The sequence below is a fragment of the Eleutherodactylus coqui genome, chromosome 8 (assembly GCF_035609145.1).
Source record: "Eleutherodactylus coqui strain aEleCoq1 chromosome 8, aEleCoq1.hap1, whole genome shotgun sequence".
Taxonomy (NCBI): Eukaryota; Metazoa; Chordata; class Amphibia; order Anura; family Eleutherodactylidae; genus Eleutherodactylus; species Eleutherodactylus coqui.
Genome location: NC_089844.1, coordinates 69,570,340 through 69,588,791, shown reverse-complemented (window position 1 = coordinate 69,588,791; position 18,452 = coordinate 69,570,340). Strand labels below are relative to the sequence as shown.

General features: G+C 47.7%; 1 protein-coding gene and 1 long non-coding RNA gene across 2 annotated transcripts in view; one reads left to right on the top strand and one right to left on the bottom strand.

The window, feature by feature from the left end:
• Window positions 1-18,234, top strand: part of LOC136576482 (uncharacterized) — a 36,279-nt gene extending 18,045 nt beyond the window's left edge. Inside the window, exon 3 of the long non-coding RNA XR_010786377.1 lies at window positions 16,465-18,234. This is a non-coding gene — a long non-coding RNA (uncharacterized lncRNA). The remainder of the gene's footprint in view (window positions 1-16,464) is intronic.
• The window catches only part of PDE11A (phosphodiesterase 11A), a 472,505-nt gene that overhangs the window by 216,432 nt on the left and 237,621 nt on the right, over window positions 1-18,452 (bottom strand). Inside the window, exon 3 of the mRNA XM_066575784.1 lies at window positions 8,043-8,132. Within this exon, the coding sequence (XP_066431881.1) occupies window positions 8,043-8,132 (90 nt within the window). The remainder of the gene's footprint in view (window positions 1-8,042; window positions 8,133-18,452) is intronic.

Here is an 18,452-nt window from a genome sequence, read left to right as displayed (position 1 = left end):
CTCACATTTGTCTCTAGAACACTTTGGTCTACAGAGGATTCCATGGTCAAGTCAATGACCACAAGTTGCACAGGTCCTGTGGCTGCCCGACAAACCCAAATAATCACCTCTCCACCGCCATGCTTTACAGTTGGTATGAGGTATCGGTGCTTAAATGATGTGTTTAGTTTTCACTAGAGATGAGTGAGCACCAAAATGCTCGGGTGCTCGTTACTCGGGACGAAATTTTTGCGCTGCTCGAGGGTTCGTTTCGAGTAACGAACCCCATTGAAGTCAATGGGCGACCCGAGCATTTTTGTATATCGCCGATGCTCGCTAAGGTTTCCATTTGTGAAAATCTGGGCAATTCAAGAAAGTGATGGGAACGACACAGCAACGGATAAAGCAGGCGAGGGGCTACATGTTGGGCTGCATCTCAAGTTCCCAGGTCCCACTATTAAGCCACAATAGCGGCAAGAGTGGCCCCCCCCTCCCAACAATTTTTACTTCTGAAAAGCCCTCATTAGCAATGCATACCTTAGCTAAGCACCACACTACCTCCAACAAAGCACGATTACTGCCTGCATGACACTCCGCTGCCACTTCTCCTGGGTTACATGCTGCCCAACCCCCCCCCCCCCCTGCATGACCCAGTGTCCACAGCGCACACCAAAGTGTCCCTGCGCAGCCTTCAGCTGCCCTCATGCCACACCACCCTCATGTCTATTTATAAGTGCGTCTGCCATGAGGAGGAACCGCAGGCACACACTGCAGAGGGTTGGCACGGCTAGGCAGCGACCCTCTTTAAAAGGAGCGGGGCGATAGCCCGCAATGCTGTACAGAAGCAATGAGAAATAGAATCCTGTGCCACCGCCATCAGGAGCTGCACACGTGGGCATAGCAATGGGGAACCTATGTGCCACACACTATTCATTCTGTCAAGGTGTCTGCATGTCCCAGTCAGACCACGGTTTTTTATAAATAGTCACAGGCAGGTACAACTCCGCAATGGGAATTCCGTGTGCACCCACAGCATGGGTGGCTCCCTGGAACCCACCGGCTGTACATAAATATGTCCCATTGCAGTGCCCTGGACCGCAGAGCTAACGTCAGATTAAATGCAGGTGGGCTTCGGCCCACAGTGCATGGCCCAACCTGACCGGGGTTTTTAATTCATAGACACAGGCAGGTACAACTCCCTATTGTGAAGTCCCTGTGGACCGACAGCATGGGTGGGTGCCAGGAAGCCACCGGCGGTACATAAATATATCCCATTGCATTGCCCATCACAGCTGAGGTAATGTCATGTTTAATGCAGGTGGGCTTCGGCCCACACTGCATGCCCCAGTCAGACTGGGGTTCTTTATAAGTAGACACAGGCAGGTACAACTCCGTGTGGACCGACAGCATGGGTGGGTGCCAGGAAGCCACCGGCGGTACATAAATATATCCCATTGCAGTGCCCAGCACAGCTGATGTAACGTCAGCTTTAATGCAGGTGGGCAAAAAATTTATTGGATTACACTGTAGGCGAGGGCCCCAAAAAATTGGTGTACCAACAGTACTAATGTACGTCAGAAAAATTGCCCATGCCCAACCAAGAGGGCAGGTGAAACCCATTAATCGCTTTCGTCAATGTGGCTTAATTTGTAACTAGGCCTGGAGGCAGCCCAGTTAAAATAAAAATTGGTTCAGGTGCAAGTTTCAACGCTTTAATGAGCATTGAAACGTATAAAAATTGTTTACAAAATGATATGACTGAGCCTTGTGGGCCTAAGAAAAATTGCCCGTTCGGCGTGATTAAGTCAGGTTTCAGGAGGAGGAGGATGAATATTATACACAGATTGATGAAGCTAAAAGGTCCACGTTTTTGATGGTGATAGAGAACAATGCTTCCATCCGCGGGTGCAGCCTACGTATTGCTTAGGTATCGCTGCTGTCCGCTGGTGGAGAAGAGAAGTCTGGGGAAATCCAGGCTTTGTTCATCTTGATGAGTGTAAGCCTGTCGGCACTGTCGGTTGACAGGCGGGTACGCTTATCTGTGATGATTCCCCCAGCCGCACTAAACACCCTCTCTGACAAGATGCTAGCCGCAGGACAAGCAAGCACCTCCAGGGCATACAGCACGAGTTCAGGCCACGTGTCCAGCTTCGACACCCAGTAGTTGTAGGGGGCAGAGGCGTCACGGAGGATGGTCGTGCGATCGGCTACGTACTCCCTCACCATCCTTTTACAGTGCTCCCGCTGACTCAGCCTTGACTGGGGAGCGGTGACACAGTCTTGCTGGGGAGCCAGAAAGCTGTCAAAGGCCTTAGAGAGTGTTCCCCTGCCTGTGCTGTACATGCTGCCTGATCTCCGCGCCTCCCCTGCTACCTGGCCCTCAGAACTGCGCCTTCGGCCACTAGCGCTGTCGGATGGGAATGTTACCATCAGTTTGTCCACCAGGGTCCTGTGGTATAGCATCACTCTCGAATCCCTTTCCTCTTCGGGTATGAGAGTGGAAAGGTTCTCCTTATACCGTGGGTCGAGCAGTGTGTACACCCAGTAATCCGTAGTGGCCAGAATGCGTGTAACGCGAGGGTCACGAGAAAGGCATCCTAACATGAAGTCAGCCATGTGTGCCAGGGTACCTGTACGCAACACATGGCTGTCCTCACTAGGAAGATCACTTTCAGGATCCTCCTCCTCCTCAGGCCATACACGCTGAAGGGATGACAGGCAAGCAGCATGGGTACCCTCAGCAGTGGGCCAAGCTGTCTCTTCCCCCTCCTCCTCATGCTCCTCCTCCTCCTCCTCCTCCTCCTCAACGCGCTGAGATATAGACAGGAGGGTGCTCTGACTATCCAGCGACATACTGTCTTCCCCCGCCTTTGTTTCCGAGCGCAAAGCGTCTGCCTTTATGCTTTGCAGGGAACTTCTCAAGAGGCATAGCAGAGGAATGGTGACGCTAATGATTGCAGCATCGCCGCTCACCATCTGGGTAGACTCCTTCAAGTTTCCAAGGACCTGGCAGATGTCTGCCAATCAGGCCCACTCTTCTGTAAAGAATTGAGGAGGCTGACTCCCACTGCGCCGCCCACGTTGGAGTTGGTATTCCACTATAGCTCTACGCTGCTAATAGAGCCTGGCCAACATGTGGAGCGTAGAGTTCCACCGTGTGGGCACGTCGCACAGCAGTCGGTGCACTGGCAGATGAAACCGATGTTGCAGGGTGCGCAGGGTGGCAGCGTCCGTGTAGGACTTGCGGAAATGTGCGCAGAGCCGGCGCACCTTTCCGAGCAGGTCTGACAAGCGTGGGTAGCTTTTCAGAAAGCGCTGAACCACCAAATTAAAGACGTGGGCCAGGCATGGCACGTGCGTGAGGCTGCCAAGCTGCAGAGCCGCCACCAGGTTACGGCCGTTGTCACACACGACCATGCCCGGTTGGAGGCTCAGCGGCGAAAGCCAGCGGTCGGTCTGTTCTGTCAGACCCTGCAGCAGTTCCTGGGCCGTGTGCCTCTTCTCTCCAAAGCTGAGTAGTTTCAGCACGGCCTGCTGACGCTTGCCCACCGCTGTGCTGCCGTGCCGCGCGACACCGACTGCTGGCGACGTGCTGCTGCTGACACATCTTGATTGCGAGACAGAGGTTGCGTAGGAGGAGGAGGAGGGTGGTTTAGTGGAGGAAGCATACACCGTCGCAGATACCAGCACCGAGCTGGGGCCCGCAATTCTAGGGGTGGGTAGGACGTGAGCAGTCCCAGGCTCTGACTCTGTCCCAGCCTCCACTAAATTCACGCAATGTGCCGTCAGGGAGATATAGTGGCCCTGCCCGCCTGTGCTTGTCCACGTGTCCGTTGTTAAGTGGACCTTGGCAGTAACCGCGTTGGTGAGGGCGCGTACAATGTTGCGGGAGACATGGTCGTGCAAGGCAGGGACGGCACATCGGGAAAAGTAGTGGCGACTGGGAACTGAGTAGCGCGGGGCCGCCGCCACCATCATACCTTTGAAAGCCCGTTTCCATAACCCTATACGGCAGCATCTCCAGGCTGATAAATTTGGCTATGTGCACGTTTAACGCTTGAGCGTGCGGGTGCGTGGCGGCGTACTTGTGCTTGCGCTCCAACACTTGCGCTAGCGATGGCTGGACGGTGCGCTGAGAGACATTGGTGGATGGGGCCGAGGTCAGCGGAGTTGAGGGTGTGGGTGCAGGCCAGGAGACGGTAGTGCCTGTGTCCTGAGAGGGGGGTTGGATCTCAGTGGCAGGTTGGGGCACAGGGGGAGAGGCAGTGGTGAAAACCGGAGGTGGTGAACGGCCTTCGTCCCACCTTGTGGGGTGCTTGGCCATCATATGTCTGCGCATGCTGGTGGTGGCTCCCCGGCTGATCTTGGCGCGACAAAGGTTGCACACCACTGTTCGTCAGTCGTCTGCACTCTCAGTGAAAAACTGCCAGACCTTTGAGCACCTCGGCCTCTGCAGGGTGGCATGGCGCGAGGGGGTGTCTTGGGAAACAGTTGGTGGATTATTCGGTCTGGCCCTGCCTCTATTCCTGGCCACCGCACTGCCTCTTCCAACCTGCCCTGCTGCTGCACTTGCCTCCCCCTCTGAAGACCTGTCCTCAGTAGGCGAAGCAAACCAGGTGGGGTCAGTCACCTCATCGTCCTGCTGCTCTTCCTCCGAATCCTCTGTGCGCTCCTCCCTCGGACTTACTCCAATTACTACTACCTGAGTGATAGACAACTGTGTCTCATCGTCATCGTCCTCCTCACCCACTGAAAGCTCTTGAGACAGTTGCCGGAAGTCCCCAGCCTCATCCCCCGGACCCCGGGAACTTTCCAAAGGTTGGGCATCGGTCACGACAAACTCCTCCAGTGGGAGAGGATTCGGAACCATTGCTGGCCATTCTGGGCAGGGGCCCGAGAACAGTTCCTGGGAGTCTGCCTGCTCCTCAGAATGTGTCATTGTAATGGAGTGAGGAGGCTGGGAGGAAGGAGGAGCAGCAGCCAGAGGATTCTGAGTTGCAGCAGTGGACGGCGCAGAATTCTGGGTGGTCGATAGATTGCTGGATGCACTTTCTGCCATCCACGACAGGACCTGCTCACACTGCTCATTTTCTAATAAAGGTCTACCGCGTGGACCCATTGATTGTGAGATGAATGTGGGGACGCCAGAAACGTGCCTCTCTCCTAATCCCGCAGCAGTCGGCTGCGATACACCTGGATCAGGAGCTCGGCCTGTGCCCACACCCTGACTTGGGCCTCCGCGTCCTCGCCCGTGTCCACGTCCTCTAGGCCTACCCCTACCCCTCAGCATGCTGTATTACCAGTAGTGCAGAAACAGAACGCTGTAATTAAATGTGCCGCTTATTGGCCTGTGGTTGGAGGCTGACTTCGCTTACGGAACGCACAGCAGAGCCAGGAAATAATTTTGTGCAAGCCTGCTGTAACACTTAGCTGGCTGCGTATGATTTAGGACAACTACCCCCAGCAGAGACGCAGTACACTGAGGACGGTCACAGGCAGCCCAAATAGATTTTTTTTCCCCAAATTTTTTTGGAAAAGCCCACTGCCTATATAGACTGGATATGTCTTTCACTGTCCCTGCCCCGCCACCACTACTGGCTGTGGACTATGTAAAATTACTGCAGGACGCAATGCTCTGGACGCAATGCTCTGCACGGCCGATATACAAAAAAAAAAAAAAAAGTGCAACACTGCAAAAAGCAGCCTCAACAGTACTGCACACGGTCAGATGTGGCCCTAAGACGGACCGTTGGGGTTCTTGAAGCCTAAAATCAATCCTTCAATCCTAACACTCTCCCTATAGCAGCTCCGGTATCAGCAGCACTTTCCCTGATCTCTGTCAGAATGCATCTGTGGCGAGCCGTGGGAGGGGCCGATTTATATACTCGGGTGACACCTGATCTCGCCAGCCACTCACTGCAGGGGGGGTGGTATAGGGCTTGAACGTCGCAGGGGGAAGTTGTAATGCCTTCCCTGTCTTTCTATTGGCCAGAAAAGCGCGCTAACGTCTCAGAGATGAAAGTGAAAGTAACTCGAACATTGCGTGGTGCTCGCCTCTAGTAACGAGCATCTCGAACACGCTAATACTCGAACGAGTATCAAGCTCGGACGAGTACGTTCGCTCATCTCTAGTTTTCACCAAATGCAGCTGGGCATTATGGCCAAATATCTCCACTTTGGCCTCATCTGTCCAAATTACATTGTTCCAGGAGTCTTGCGATTTGTTCTGAAGCAACTCTGCAAACTTTAGCCATGCAGCCATGTTCTTTTTTCTTTCTGAGCATTGTGTTAAAGGAGTATTACCATCTCGGGTTTTTATAGCCAAGATGGGAAACCACTGCAATTGTTATTGGTGACCTGGCCAGTCTCTACAGAGCCAGCGGAGTGCATCAGCCCAGCGCTGTTTCCTTAGCTTTCATTGAAGTAAATGGGAGCTATGGTAACACCGTAGCACAGTGCACTATGTTGTCCCTGTAACGACTCAAGTTCCGGAAACAGCGTAACACGCTGTGCTATGCTATTTCCATAGATCTAATTCTCTGCAATGATAGCTACAGAGACAGTGCTAGGTTGAAGTGCTCAGATGTTTCTGATTGGTGATCAGAAACAGAGGGCCAGAATTTCCCATCTGGATCATAAAAAAAGCTGAGATGTGAATACATGCTTGAATGCTCCAGAACAGCAAACTGCTAAAACTTTATAGAGGTGGTCACCTTGCTGACAATTAATCAAAGCCATTTGAACAATTTCATAGCACCGAGCTGCTACGTAACCTCTTAGTTTTTGTTGAAGCAGTAAAGCTGTTCTTAATTTTTCACACACTGCTTCTGCATTTTGGCCTAGTTTTAGTTAAATAAATACTGACGCAGTGTCATTTATCATTTGTTGCTGTTCACCCACGGTGCTATTGACCTAATTTTATGGCCTTTCAAACCTGATATGTAAAACCATAGAATTCAAAGAGGGTGTTCTTAGTTTTCCGATGACTCTATATAACATTGCATTACTGGAGGTCAGGATGCAGAGACCAGTGGGAAAGCAAGCAATAGTGAGAATTCCAGGAGAAATAGGTGAAGGTGAGGAAATGTTTTTCTTTTACTATTTCAGTTTTTTTTTTTCACAAATGTCCCTACATTTTTTTCTCCAGATTCATATTGAATCTACAGCAAAATCCACGACACTTGAGATTTGTTAAGAATATTGATTACAAATTCATGGCCAGATTTATGAGCTGATTTTCTGTGACTGTTGTGTTGCAGTCATATTAGGTTGCAACGTGGCACCATGGACAATCATTAGACATAATGTCACACGCGGCACATCGCCATGTCACCTTTGCCTTAAAATCGATACTGCAGGCTAATTTACAATGCAAGACTTTGTATGCGGTTTGTGGATGAGATTTCTGTAGATCTCATCCAGACTACTGCCACTGTATGGCGCTGCGAATATACAGCATACAAATCCACAGCAGAAAATACGCAATGTATACACTAGCGCCACTTCAAGGCCTTTTTATGCAGATAGAGGATTGTGAAAAAACGTTCATTTTGGACTGTGTCACACAAACGTATTTGCATGCTAAAATTTGGCACGCGCAATGCGCAGAAAATTTCGATGGGTTCAGTGACCAGGATTGTGGCATGTTTTTTTGCAAGCACCAATGCGTATGATTTTTGCCCACATAAAGTACAGTAAAAAACATACTTGCACTCGTTCCGCAAAAACACAGTGAAAATGTGCATGCAAATCTACATACTCTCGTGTGACCCAGGCCTCACCCAATCCTTGGACTGTGTGAAGCTGCACTTAGCCAATGAACAAGGGAAAGCGCGTTCATCAGCTGATTGCATCTTTTGCGCAGCCGAAAATAATCATAATTGTCGGCAGCTTATTTCCCCATGTAAACGGGGGATATGCTGTAAACGGGGGATATGCTGCCAACGATACTGTATTCAAGAAGAACTATCGTAATATCGATTGTTCGTCCCCAATACAGACTGCGGTCGGCCCAAATAATCGGTCCGTTGCTTCGTTGTGACACATCACTTGTAGATACTCACCCTGCTCCGGTCGTACTCTTTTCTTGAGGCAGCAAACAGTTGTGCATTGGATATGGCGATGCCACAGAATGGAAGATACATCTGCATGACCTAAAGAAACAAGATAACAAGTTTTACGTTTATACAGCGATGTTTTTTGAAAAACAAAAAGTTATTCACATGTTGGAATGTTGTTACTCCTCACGTCACCTACAGAAGCACTTCCATTCCTCTATACAGAACACTGCGATTAGAAGTACGATAACTAAGGGCGGCTTCGGACAACCATTTTTGTGCACGTAAAATATTGGCGCAATGGGCAGAGAATAGAACCCCCTGATGTCCATGTGCTCATTTTCATGAAGGCTTTTGCAAGCGCGGATCGCACACCTGCAAAAAATTAGGCCCTGCTCTATTTTTCTGCGCATTGCGCAACAAAGGCCCCCCTATGGGAGGTGAGTATATGCTAAATTACGTGAAAAAAGACTGCACATCTGGATCTCATTAGCCTAAATAGCCTTTTTATTAAGGTGGGGGGGGGTCACCTGTGTGTAAACAGGCCCTGCGTGCGCAAAAAGTACAGTGCTATGTGCTGATACACACGAAAATCTACTTAGATCATTGCACAAATACGTTGCGCTGAGGCGTGCGCAGTTGTGCATCTGCCTGTGTGAAGCTGTCCTAATTCTTACCTGGACTGTCATAAAATGACAACACTAAGGGCTGCTTCAAACCGATGCATGTGTTTTTGCGTGTGCCTCAGCGCAACGCATTTGCGCAGTGAACGAGGTGGTTTTGCACGTGTATAGGCACATTTTACTGTACTTTTTTGCATGTTCACATGGGCGCAAGACACACCCCGCCCTGATTTAAAAGGCTATTTAGCCTACTGAGGTCCAGATGTGTCCGTTGTGTATCGCATGAGCATTTGCACTCCTCTTCTATCGGTCCCTTTTTTGACCATTAGCGCTGCTTTTTCTCGTAAAAACATCACTGCCACTTGTAATTTTTTTTACACTTTTTTTCCGTGCGGTTTTGCTGCGATTTTTTAATGCGAAAGTCAATGGGACTTTCTAATGTTTAAAATACATTGCACAAAAAAAAACCAAGTTTGTGCTTTGCGATGCGATAAAAAGGAGGTTCCATAGGGAAACATGGAGAATAAAAAAAAAAAAAGTTTTTTTTCTTGCAACATTGCGTCAGTGAAAACATCGCAAATGTGAAGGAAACAATTGAAAATCATTGGTTTCATATTTCTGTGTTTTCACGCATTCTCGCAACGCATGAAAAGCGCACAATTTTATCGCCAATGTGAAGGCGCCCTAAAACCTGCAGCAAGTGCAAAGTGTTCAGAATTCAGTCTTAGAGAAACTCAGTGATCCACCATTATGTATCCCTCCGCCAGAAAAATCAGCTGGACTTTTTTTTTTTTTTTTAAATACTAGCGTGTCAGCCCACAGCAACCAATCATAGCGCAGCTTTCATGTTACCTCAGTAGTATAATATATAGCAACCAATCACAGTGCAGCTTTCATTTTATCTCAGCAGTAGAAGAAATAGCAACCAATCACGGTGCAGCTTTCATTTTACCTCAGCAGTAGAAGAAATAGCAACCAATCACGGCGCAGCTTTCATTTTACCTCAGCAGTAGAAGAAATAGCAACCAATCACGGCGCAGCTTTCATTTTACCTCAGCAGTATAAGAAATAGCAACCAATCACAGTGCAGCATTTATTTTACCTCAGCGGTATAAGAAATAGCAACCAATCACAGCGCAGCTTTTATTTTACCTCAGCAGTATAAGAAATAGCAACCAATCACAGCGCAGCTTTGGACAAACCGCAGTTCAAGCTGCCCATAGGAGGCCATGGGCGTCCGCAACTGAATTAAAGCGTGCAGATTAGTTTTGTGGACCTTTTGGTCCAGATAACAAATCGCAGCATGCTCCGTTTTGCTGCGGTCCCCGCTGGAAACCCGCAGTGGTCTAAATGGTGCGGATTTGGCAAGGGTTCTTGTAGCGAAACTGCTGCGGGTTTTAACCCTCATATTTCATGGGCGCAGTGGCAGAGAGGCGTGCGATGGATTTAGAATCCGCAGCGTCTTTTCAAAAACACAGCAGATTTGGAACTAAAATTTTCTGTTCCATGTAAAAAAAAAAGCATTTCTGAAATCTTGTTCACATGGCTTCTACTGAAAACGCTGCGGAATTCCCATTTCCCCAGTGGGAAGGCTAGATTCACACGGACGTATTTGCGTGCACAAACTTTTTGCGCACAATATGCCGAGAATAGAACCAATTGATTTCAATAGGAACCTTCACATACATGTATTTTTCCTGTACCTTTTGGTCGCGCAAACAAAAAAAAACAAAACGCAGCATGCTCCATTTTCCAGCAGATTTGCGCACCAAAGCTCCCAGAGAAGTCAATGGGGCGCTCAAATGTACGTGCAAAACACAAGGAGATGCGTTACATGCTGCAGGTTTTTGGCTGCACATCTGACACTCATTTGAATAATCAGCCGTTTCAAATCCGTGCATCTTTGTTTGCACAAATGAACTTGCCCTGCGGCGTAAGAAGTATGGTAAAATATGCCAATATGCACGAAAAAAAGCCTTGTTCAGTGCGCAAAAAAGCTGTGCTGAGGCACGTGCATATGCTTATGAGAAGGGGGCCTTACGCCACTCTCACACAGGTGCGTGTTAAAACGCGGCGTTTTTCTAAGCAGCGTTTACAGCTGCATTGACATGCGTTTTTGACAGCATTGAAAATGCTCCCCATTTATTACAATGGGCGACGCATCGCATTTAAAAACGCTGAAACGCCCAAAAATAGAACAGACAGCGCTTGAAAAAGCGCTGGTCTGAGAAGCCCCATTGAAATCAGGGGAGGCGTTTTACAGTATTTAGCGCTGCAATCAAAACGCAGCGTTAAACGCTGGGGCGAAGTGGTGTACGAAAGTGGCCTTACACTGTGTGAAGCCGTCCTAAGGCCTGCTTCACACGGTCGCAAGCATATTTATGTGTGCATTTGTAAGATGGGCGTTGCTTTTTTGCGTGCAGGCGTGAGTGTTTTTCTGAATTTTTTACGTGCTCATGTGCAGATCAAGAAGCACACGCATGCTCCCATTGCTTTCAATGGGCACTGAAGTTTAATATTTGCTATTTTTATGTGCAATACGCACGAAGAAACACATACTGCTTTTTTTAGCGCGACCAAAACGCAAGTGGAAAAAATGCACGGCTCCGAAGCCTTTCACATGAATCTGTTCTACTCCCTGCGTATGCACACATAATACGCAGCGCAAATGCGTTCTCTGTGAACAAGCCTTAAGGACACTCTCCGCTTTTTAACGCAAATAACACGGTGTCACAAGCGCCACGATAACCGCGGTACCAAGCCGCCATTGATTTTAATGGGGCTTCTCACACCTGTACTTGAACACCATGACTTGCGAGGGCCATCTGTTCTATTTTCGCACACCTCATCACCCATCACAATGCGGAGGTGCATTCAGTAATGCAGCTCAAAATCACGGTAAAAATAACGCAATTTCAAGCAACGGTTTCTGCACATATGTGAGAGTGGCCTTGGGGTTCAGAGATAGAAATGATGCTGTTCACACCACAGGAGGAGGACATATTCTGCAACACTGTTGCGGAACATTCCGTCCTGTGTGGAAGGTCCCTCATAGAGTTACATTATAAGATTTTTGCTCTATGCCCCACCACTGGGGGAGCCACTGCATATAGATGTAGTAGCAGAAAGCCAGTCCCAGGATGGCAACCGCAATGTATCGTGTGTGTGTGTGTGTGTGTATATATATATATATATATATATATATATATCCATGTTTAGTGGAATTAAGAACAATAGTTACAATGTAAAGTGTTCAGCTCTTTCACAATCCCCAGGAGGTCCGTTCATTGACTCATTCTCTCTGCTTGCTCAGGTTTGCACTCCTCTCCTCTATTGTATATTCAAGGACGTGCCAGGATCTCACAAGTTTGGAATTTGCTAAATTAAGTTTTTGCCACTTTGTAAAACTCTCGTCGTGTGACCTCAGCAGACGATTGATGAATAGTATACACTTTGTGACAAAGGCTTGTGTGTTGTGAGAGGAAGCTTCATGCCGCTTGTGGCTGTAGATGATGAGAGGCGTGAAGTTTGTTGAAGAGGCTATGGTGATGATGAGTGAGTGTGAGGCATAACGGGTAGTTACATAATACAGACTCATGAGGGCAGAGTTGTTTTGCTAAACTGCGCATCATCAAGCTAAGGGCTATTTCAGACGACCGTATATCGGCTCAGTTTTCACGCCGAGCCGATATACGGTGTCCTTGTCTGCAGGAGCAGGAACTGAGCTCCCGGCCCCTCTCCACTATTTGCAATAGAAGGGGGCGAGATAGCTCCGCCCTTGTCCTGCCCCTCCCAATGCAAATAGTGGCAAGGGGCAGGAGCTCAGTTCCTGTTCCTGGCTCTTCCATCCCCCCCCCCCCCTTGCAGACAAGGACACCGTATATCGGCTCGGCGTGAAAACCGAGCCGATATACGGTCGTCTAAATAAGCCCTTAGATAGATATACTGTACATATATTAGTGGCAACTTGGGAGTTGTTAGTTCATTGGATCGCCATCTTTCTTCCTCCAGATGGATGATTATACACCAGTACACTACGGCCATGCCAGAAGTTTGGTACAAACTCAGTAAATCTGTCCTTTATTGTGGTAAATCAACAGAATTCATAAACACAATCTTCACACTGATGTTATTCGTCACAGTGTACACGAATACATACAAGTCCCTGGCCATTAATGCCGCATGCACACGGCCAGGTCAGATACCAGATGCAGTATCCCGCACCAGAATCCAACCCTGTGTCCAGGCGGCGACCCCTGCGTACCTATCATTTTTTCTCTTCTGTGCTGTGGCTGTGCCGGTCGTAGCGCATGTGCAGTACAGAGTTACCCGCGCCGTTGCGAACGTGGATACCGCGACCCTACTGCAGTGCTCACTATGGAAGGGCCGCGGGACGGACGGCTTCCATTGACTTCAATGTCCGCACTAGAATAGAGCATGTTGCGATTTTCCCCATACGCAATTGACTTCCACTCGTGAGCAGTGAAAAGCGATTTTGCATAGCATGCTATGGCAGGTATTTGCTGCAGAAGCCGGGGGTGGACGCCAGTCTTGGATTCCACGCTGCAAATACAGCTGTGTGCATTGGGCCTATGTAAAATAGACTTTACCCAGTCTACCATACAAGCCTTACCCTCAAACGCATAATGTCCATCACATCATAGCCATCCAGGGTGCCAGTCTAAGGACCATCCACCCTTGTCAGACCCGTGGTTCTACAAGATTGCAGCAGCAGTTCCCCACTAGACCAGTGCTTGGTCTCCGCTGGGACAGAACGACCCTCTCAGAGAGCCAGAGCTCAGTAATACAGGAAACACCCATACAGGTGCTCTCTGATTAACCATCAGAACAGACCCTTTCCCTGCCAAACACTCCTTTAGACCGCCTGCTCTCAATCCCCCTACATGCCATTCATGGTACTACCTTCCTACTATATATTAGAACTACAGTACTGAACTCAGTTGGAGTTATAAAGATGTGTGAGATCTCTTAGAGACAGCTACATGAAAATCTATGAATGTGTTCGACATGCACAGCAGATGATAGCACTGGCCACAAGCAACACAAGCTCTAGTAAAACACATATGTACACACATAGGAAAAAGTCGAGTGCAATGGTCTACAAATATAGATATTCCAGAAATCTCCGTGTCAAATGTTTGCTTCTTTCTACACAGTCACCAGTATGGTCGCATGCATCTCAGTAACCCCCCCTTAACACAACATTTTTTTCAGGTGAGAGAAAGAAGACAAAATGAGAGCAGTAGTGATGAGCGAGCATACTCGCTAAGGGCAATTGCTGAAACGAGCATTGCCCTTAGCGAGTACCTGCCCGCTCGAGAGAAAAGGTTCGGCTGCCGGCGCGGGTGACAGGTGAGTTGCGGCAGTGAGCAGGGGGAGCGGGGGGGAGAGAGGGAGAGAGAGCTCTCCCCTCTGTTCCTTCCCGCTCTCCCCCGCAGCTCCCTGCTTGCCGCCGGCAGCCAAACCTTTTCTCTCGAGCGGGCAGGTACTCGCTAAGGGCAAAGCTCGCTCGAGCAATTGCCCTTAGCGCGTATGCTTGCTCATCACTAGAGAGCAGTAATTACTAGGGATGAGCGAGTATACTCGCTAAAGCACTACTCGCTCGAGTAATGTGCTTTAGCTGAGTATCTCCCTGCTTGTCCCTGAAGATTCGGGAGCCGCCGCAGCTGACATGTGAGTCGCAGCGGGGAGCGGTCGGGAGAGAGGGAGAGAGAGATCTCCCCTCGGTTCCTCCCCGCTCTCCCACGCAGCTCCCTGCCTGCCGCCGGCACCCGAACCTTCAGGGACGAGCAGGGAGATACTCGGCTAAAGCACATTACTCGAGCGAGTAGTGCCTTAGCGAGTATACTCGCTCATCCCTAGTAATTGCATATTTTCAAAAACTACACTCTTTTCAAAGCAAACCAACAAACTCCTACAACGTAGAGCTTATTCACACATCAGTATTTTTTCATCAGTGTTTTGCAAGCCAAAACCAGGAGCAGGGCAAAATACGGAAGAAAGGGCAAATCTTTCCATTATACTTTCTCTCTGTACGCTCCACTCCTGGTTTTGGCTTACAGAATACTGACATGTGAATAAACCCTAAGAAGGGAACTACCTCAGCCTAAAACCATACAATTAAGGGCTCCTTCACACTGGCGAGAAAATTGTGCGAGATTTATGGGCTGTGAAACACACGAATCTCGCAATATTTGAAACACATCCTTTTGAATTAGTTAATTCACATTTGTGATGTTTTCCTGAAGGTTCTTTCTTTTAGCAATATCATAGGACTAGAGGGCTTCCCTAAGAAGGGGTGGGTCTAGAGAGGGTTTTCATAGTGATTCCTCTCTAGCCAAGAGAGGGGGTGGGGCAACAGGGTGGATCCCTCTAGCTCAGCCCCCTCTGTTGGCTAGAGAAGAATCAGTATGAGAACCCTCTCTAGCCCCACCCCCTCTAGACCCCACTCTTGGGGACACCCTGGGGGAGCCCTCTAGCCCCGCACCCTATCTCTCCAAATATGGAGGAAATCCCCTTTAGCTCCACCCTTCACTTTCTCCTTGCTTTGCGGGATTCCTTCAGACCCTTTCCTTTTGAAAATGCGTCACATTCAGGAGTTTTCAGAAGGACTGCAAGGGCAATATCGCCCTCGCCAGTGTGTAGGAGCCCTAAAAAGGAAACTGTCACACTGAAAATGCAGTCTGCAGGCACCATTTTTTATAGCAAAATGAGCTGAGCGGATTGGTATACATATAGGCCTCTTTCACACAGTTGACAGCAATATCACCGCAAGAAATTGGTGGCATTTCCTATCGGTGTTCTGTGCGATATTACTGCGTTTTCTCACAGCAATATAGCAGTTTTGTGTCACTACAAAGTCACGTGACTTTATAGCGCTCTTTTGCAGGATTTTGGGGGAGCTTGAAATATAAGATCTACCCGGAAAATAAATCCTAGCTGCATAAAAAAAAGACATCACTTATGAGGCGCTATCTGGCTATGCAGCACGTCTCCTCCGGTCCCGGCAGACTTGCATGTAGTTTTCCCTCAGCGCTGTAAACAGCAGCTGTTAGGTGATGTATTTGTTTTTTTCTATGCAGCTATAACTTATTTTAGGGCTTTTACAGTAGGATTTCCTACTGTAAGGCCTCATGACCACGGACGGGGCAAGATACGCCCGTGGATTTCCGCATTTAAAAACGCAAGTGCCCGCGAGCTATCGAGTAATTCTGTGTAAATACCGAGGTCTCCATTAATACTATATTAATAGAGACCTCCCGCGGCAGAAAAACACGGTGAATTAGAACATGCCGCGATCTTTTTCCCACGGCAGAAATCTGTGGCAGAATCACGCATGTGAGCATTGAGCTCTTAGGTTCAATAGAACCTAATAGCAGCGGAATTCGCCGTGGGAACTTCGGTGAATATCCGTTCGAAGGCATTAGCCCTAAGGACTCATGTCCACGGGTGGATCGAATTGCGCATGCGAGAACCCCCATATGTTACAAACGACATCCTAACCTCATATCATCAGGATTTCATCTGCTTTTGCCTCTATAGATTTCTACTGGACAAATACTGATCTGTATTTACCTAACAGAAAATAATGGCAACGAAGAGACAAAAATTAAGAAAAGAAAATAGATAATGCTGCATTTACAAAAAAATTACCATTAAAAATATGGCCAAGAGACTAGATAAGTAGATTTACATTACACATAACACAGACCAAATATGGAACCAAAATACACTCCTGAAAGCAGCCTTATTAATGGCAAACTATGTGTCGCTTTTTTCCAAAGGAACAGCATGGAGATGTGCTGCAAAAGCAAAAAGCAAAAGACATCCGGACACCAAACTCTGCAAGGGCGAGTCGTGACTAGAAGTCCTCATGGCAGATGAAGAAGAAAAGGAGAAGAACTTCAATCAAACAAGACCCACGAGTCACATCAATATAAATCTTTATTCTCCCTCTGTGTTTGATGGCTGGAATGATGGGCTGTAACATTTTTGTTTGTGAGAAAAACAACTCCAGGCATACCTTTACCATTGTTAAAGTTATATCGGGAGTTGTATTTTAACATGAAATTGAATGTACAAGAGCCTACAAACCAAGTATGAAGCTTTCTAAATGCATGAGAAGGAAAACTCAATGCAAAAATCAGATAAGTACATCATTTTTTTCTGCAGAAACGTATGTGTGTATTGATTTTTCATGTACAAAGGTTTCCATAGTCTTTATTATGTACATTTCTTAATTTTACAAAATTAGAGAAAACTTTAAAAATCCTGTCTTCGTAAGGGTCCTCATCCACGAAGGAGTAAGGAATTTCCAAAATCTCTGTAAAAGCTTTCGTAGGAAGTCACTGTATACTAAGTTGCTTTATACTACCGAAAAACTAACTTTTTGGGCCACTATAGACAAATGAAGATGCTCTGCATACTATTTTGTGTTCTTGTAATGAGTTGTCAAGCAGCAAATATACTTTATATTGTACAGGAAACTTAACAAGTTATATAACAACAACCTTGACTTGCTGTAAGTAAGGCGAATGGCCCATTGCTTCTTGTGCTTTGCAATATACCAGACCCTGTGTGACTCATCTCCCTTCTTACTTATTACCATTGTATCTGTCATCTTCCACTTCACCCATTAGGTTTATGTCGCTGTATTATTTATGTCTGTCATTTTCATTGGGATGGGGATTTTGAAAAATGTGGTGAAACAATGATGCAAATTTCTAGGCACAGATGTTGTTTACAAGCAAAAGGGAACAACTCCCTCAGGCTGGTAAAATGAAAAGGAAACAGAACTGGGCCACAAGATGTTACCAAGGTCCCTCATCTCAAGTGATAAATAACGCTACTAGTGCATTTATTCATATTTGGGAGACCAGGACGACCCAGGAGAGCTTTGTCAATTAGAGTTTTCTAAAGTGGTCACTTCGTGGGTGCAACTACTGCTGCGTGGGGAAAGTGGGCACGTGTGGGATCACTCTTATATTGCTGACTATAGGGAACTGAATCACTGTCATCTAATGGCCTCTCTCCAGGACATAGGATAACAGGATCAAGCAGTTAAATAGAATGAAATTGTTATACTGGTTTATACACGTAGTTATTAGAAGGGGCATAGAGCTGAAACCGAAAGGCACCCAAGGAGACAGAAAAAAACATCATTGACCATCAAAGACTAAATACTAACACCAGGGTACTGGGACACATGACCACTGGATTACCAGGGCTAATGCTCCTCTTTACTTCATCACATAAGGAGGTCCATTGGCCACTGGAAATGCTTCATTGTAAAAAGGAGAAAATGATGGACCGCAGCGGCAACCCTTGTAATGTAAAGCGTATAAAAGCCAAAGGATTTACCCATTTTTTTCTATATTAATTAATTTGATAGCCAGCACAAAAAAAATGCACTTCGGGGACGCAGACCCTTCTTTGGAAATGAACGGAAAGCATACAGGGATGTTACTGGATATTTATATCCTGTACTCCCAGAAAGAAAGTTCAGTCACTTTTCCTGCGACTGCTATGTGCTTTGTGAAAAAAACACATTACATCGCTACTAGAGATGAGCGAGCGTACTCGCTAAGGGCAAATACTCAAGCGAGTAGTGCCTTTTGCGAGTACCTACCCGCTTGTCTCAAAAGATTCGGGGAGAGGCGGGGGAGGAACGGGGGGGGGGGGAGATCTCTCTCTCCCCCCCCCCCCCCCCCCGCTCCCCCCTGCTCACTCCTGCAACTCACCGCTCAGCCCCGCCAGCACCCGAATCTTTTGA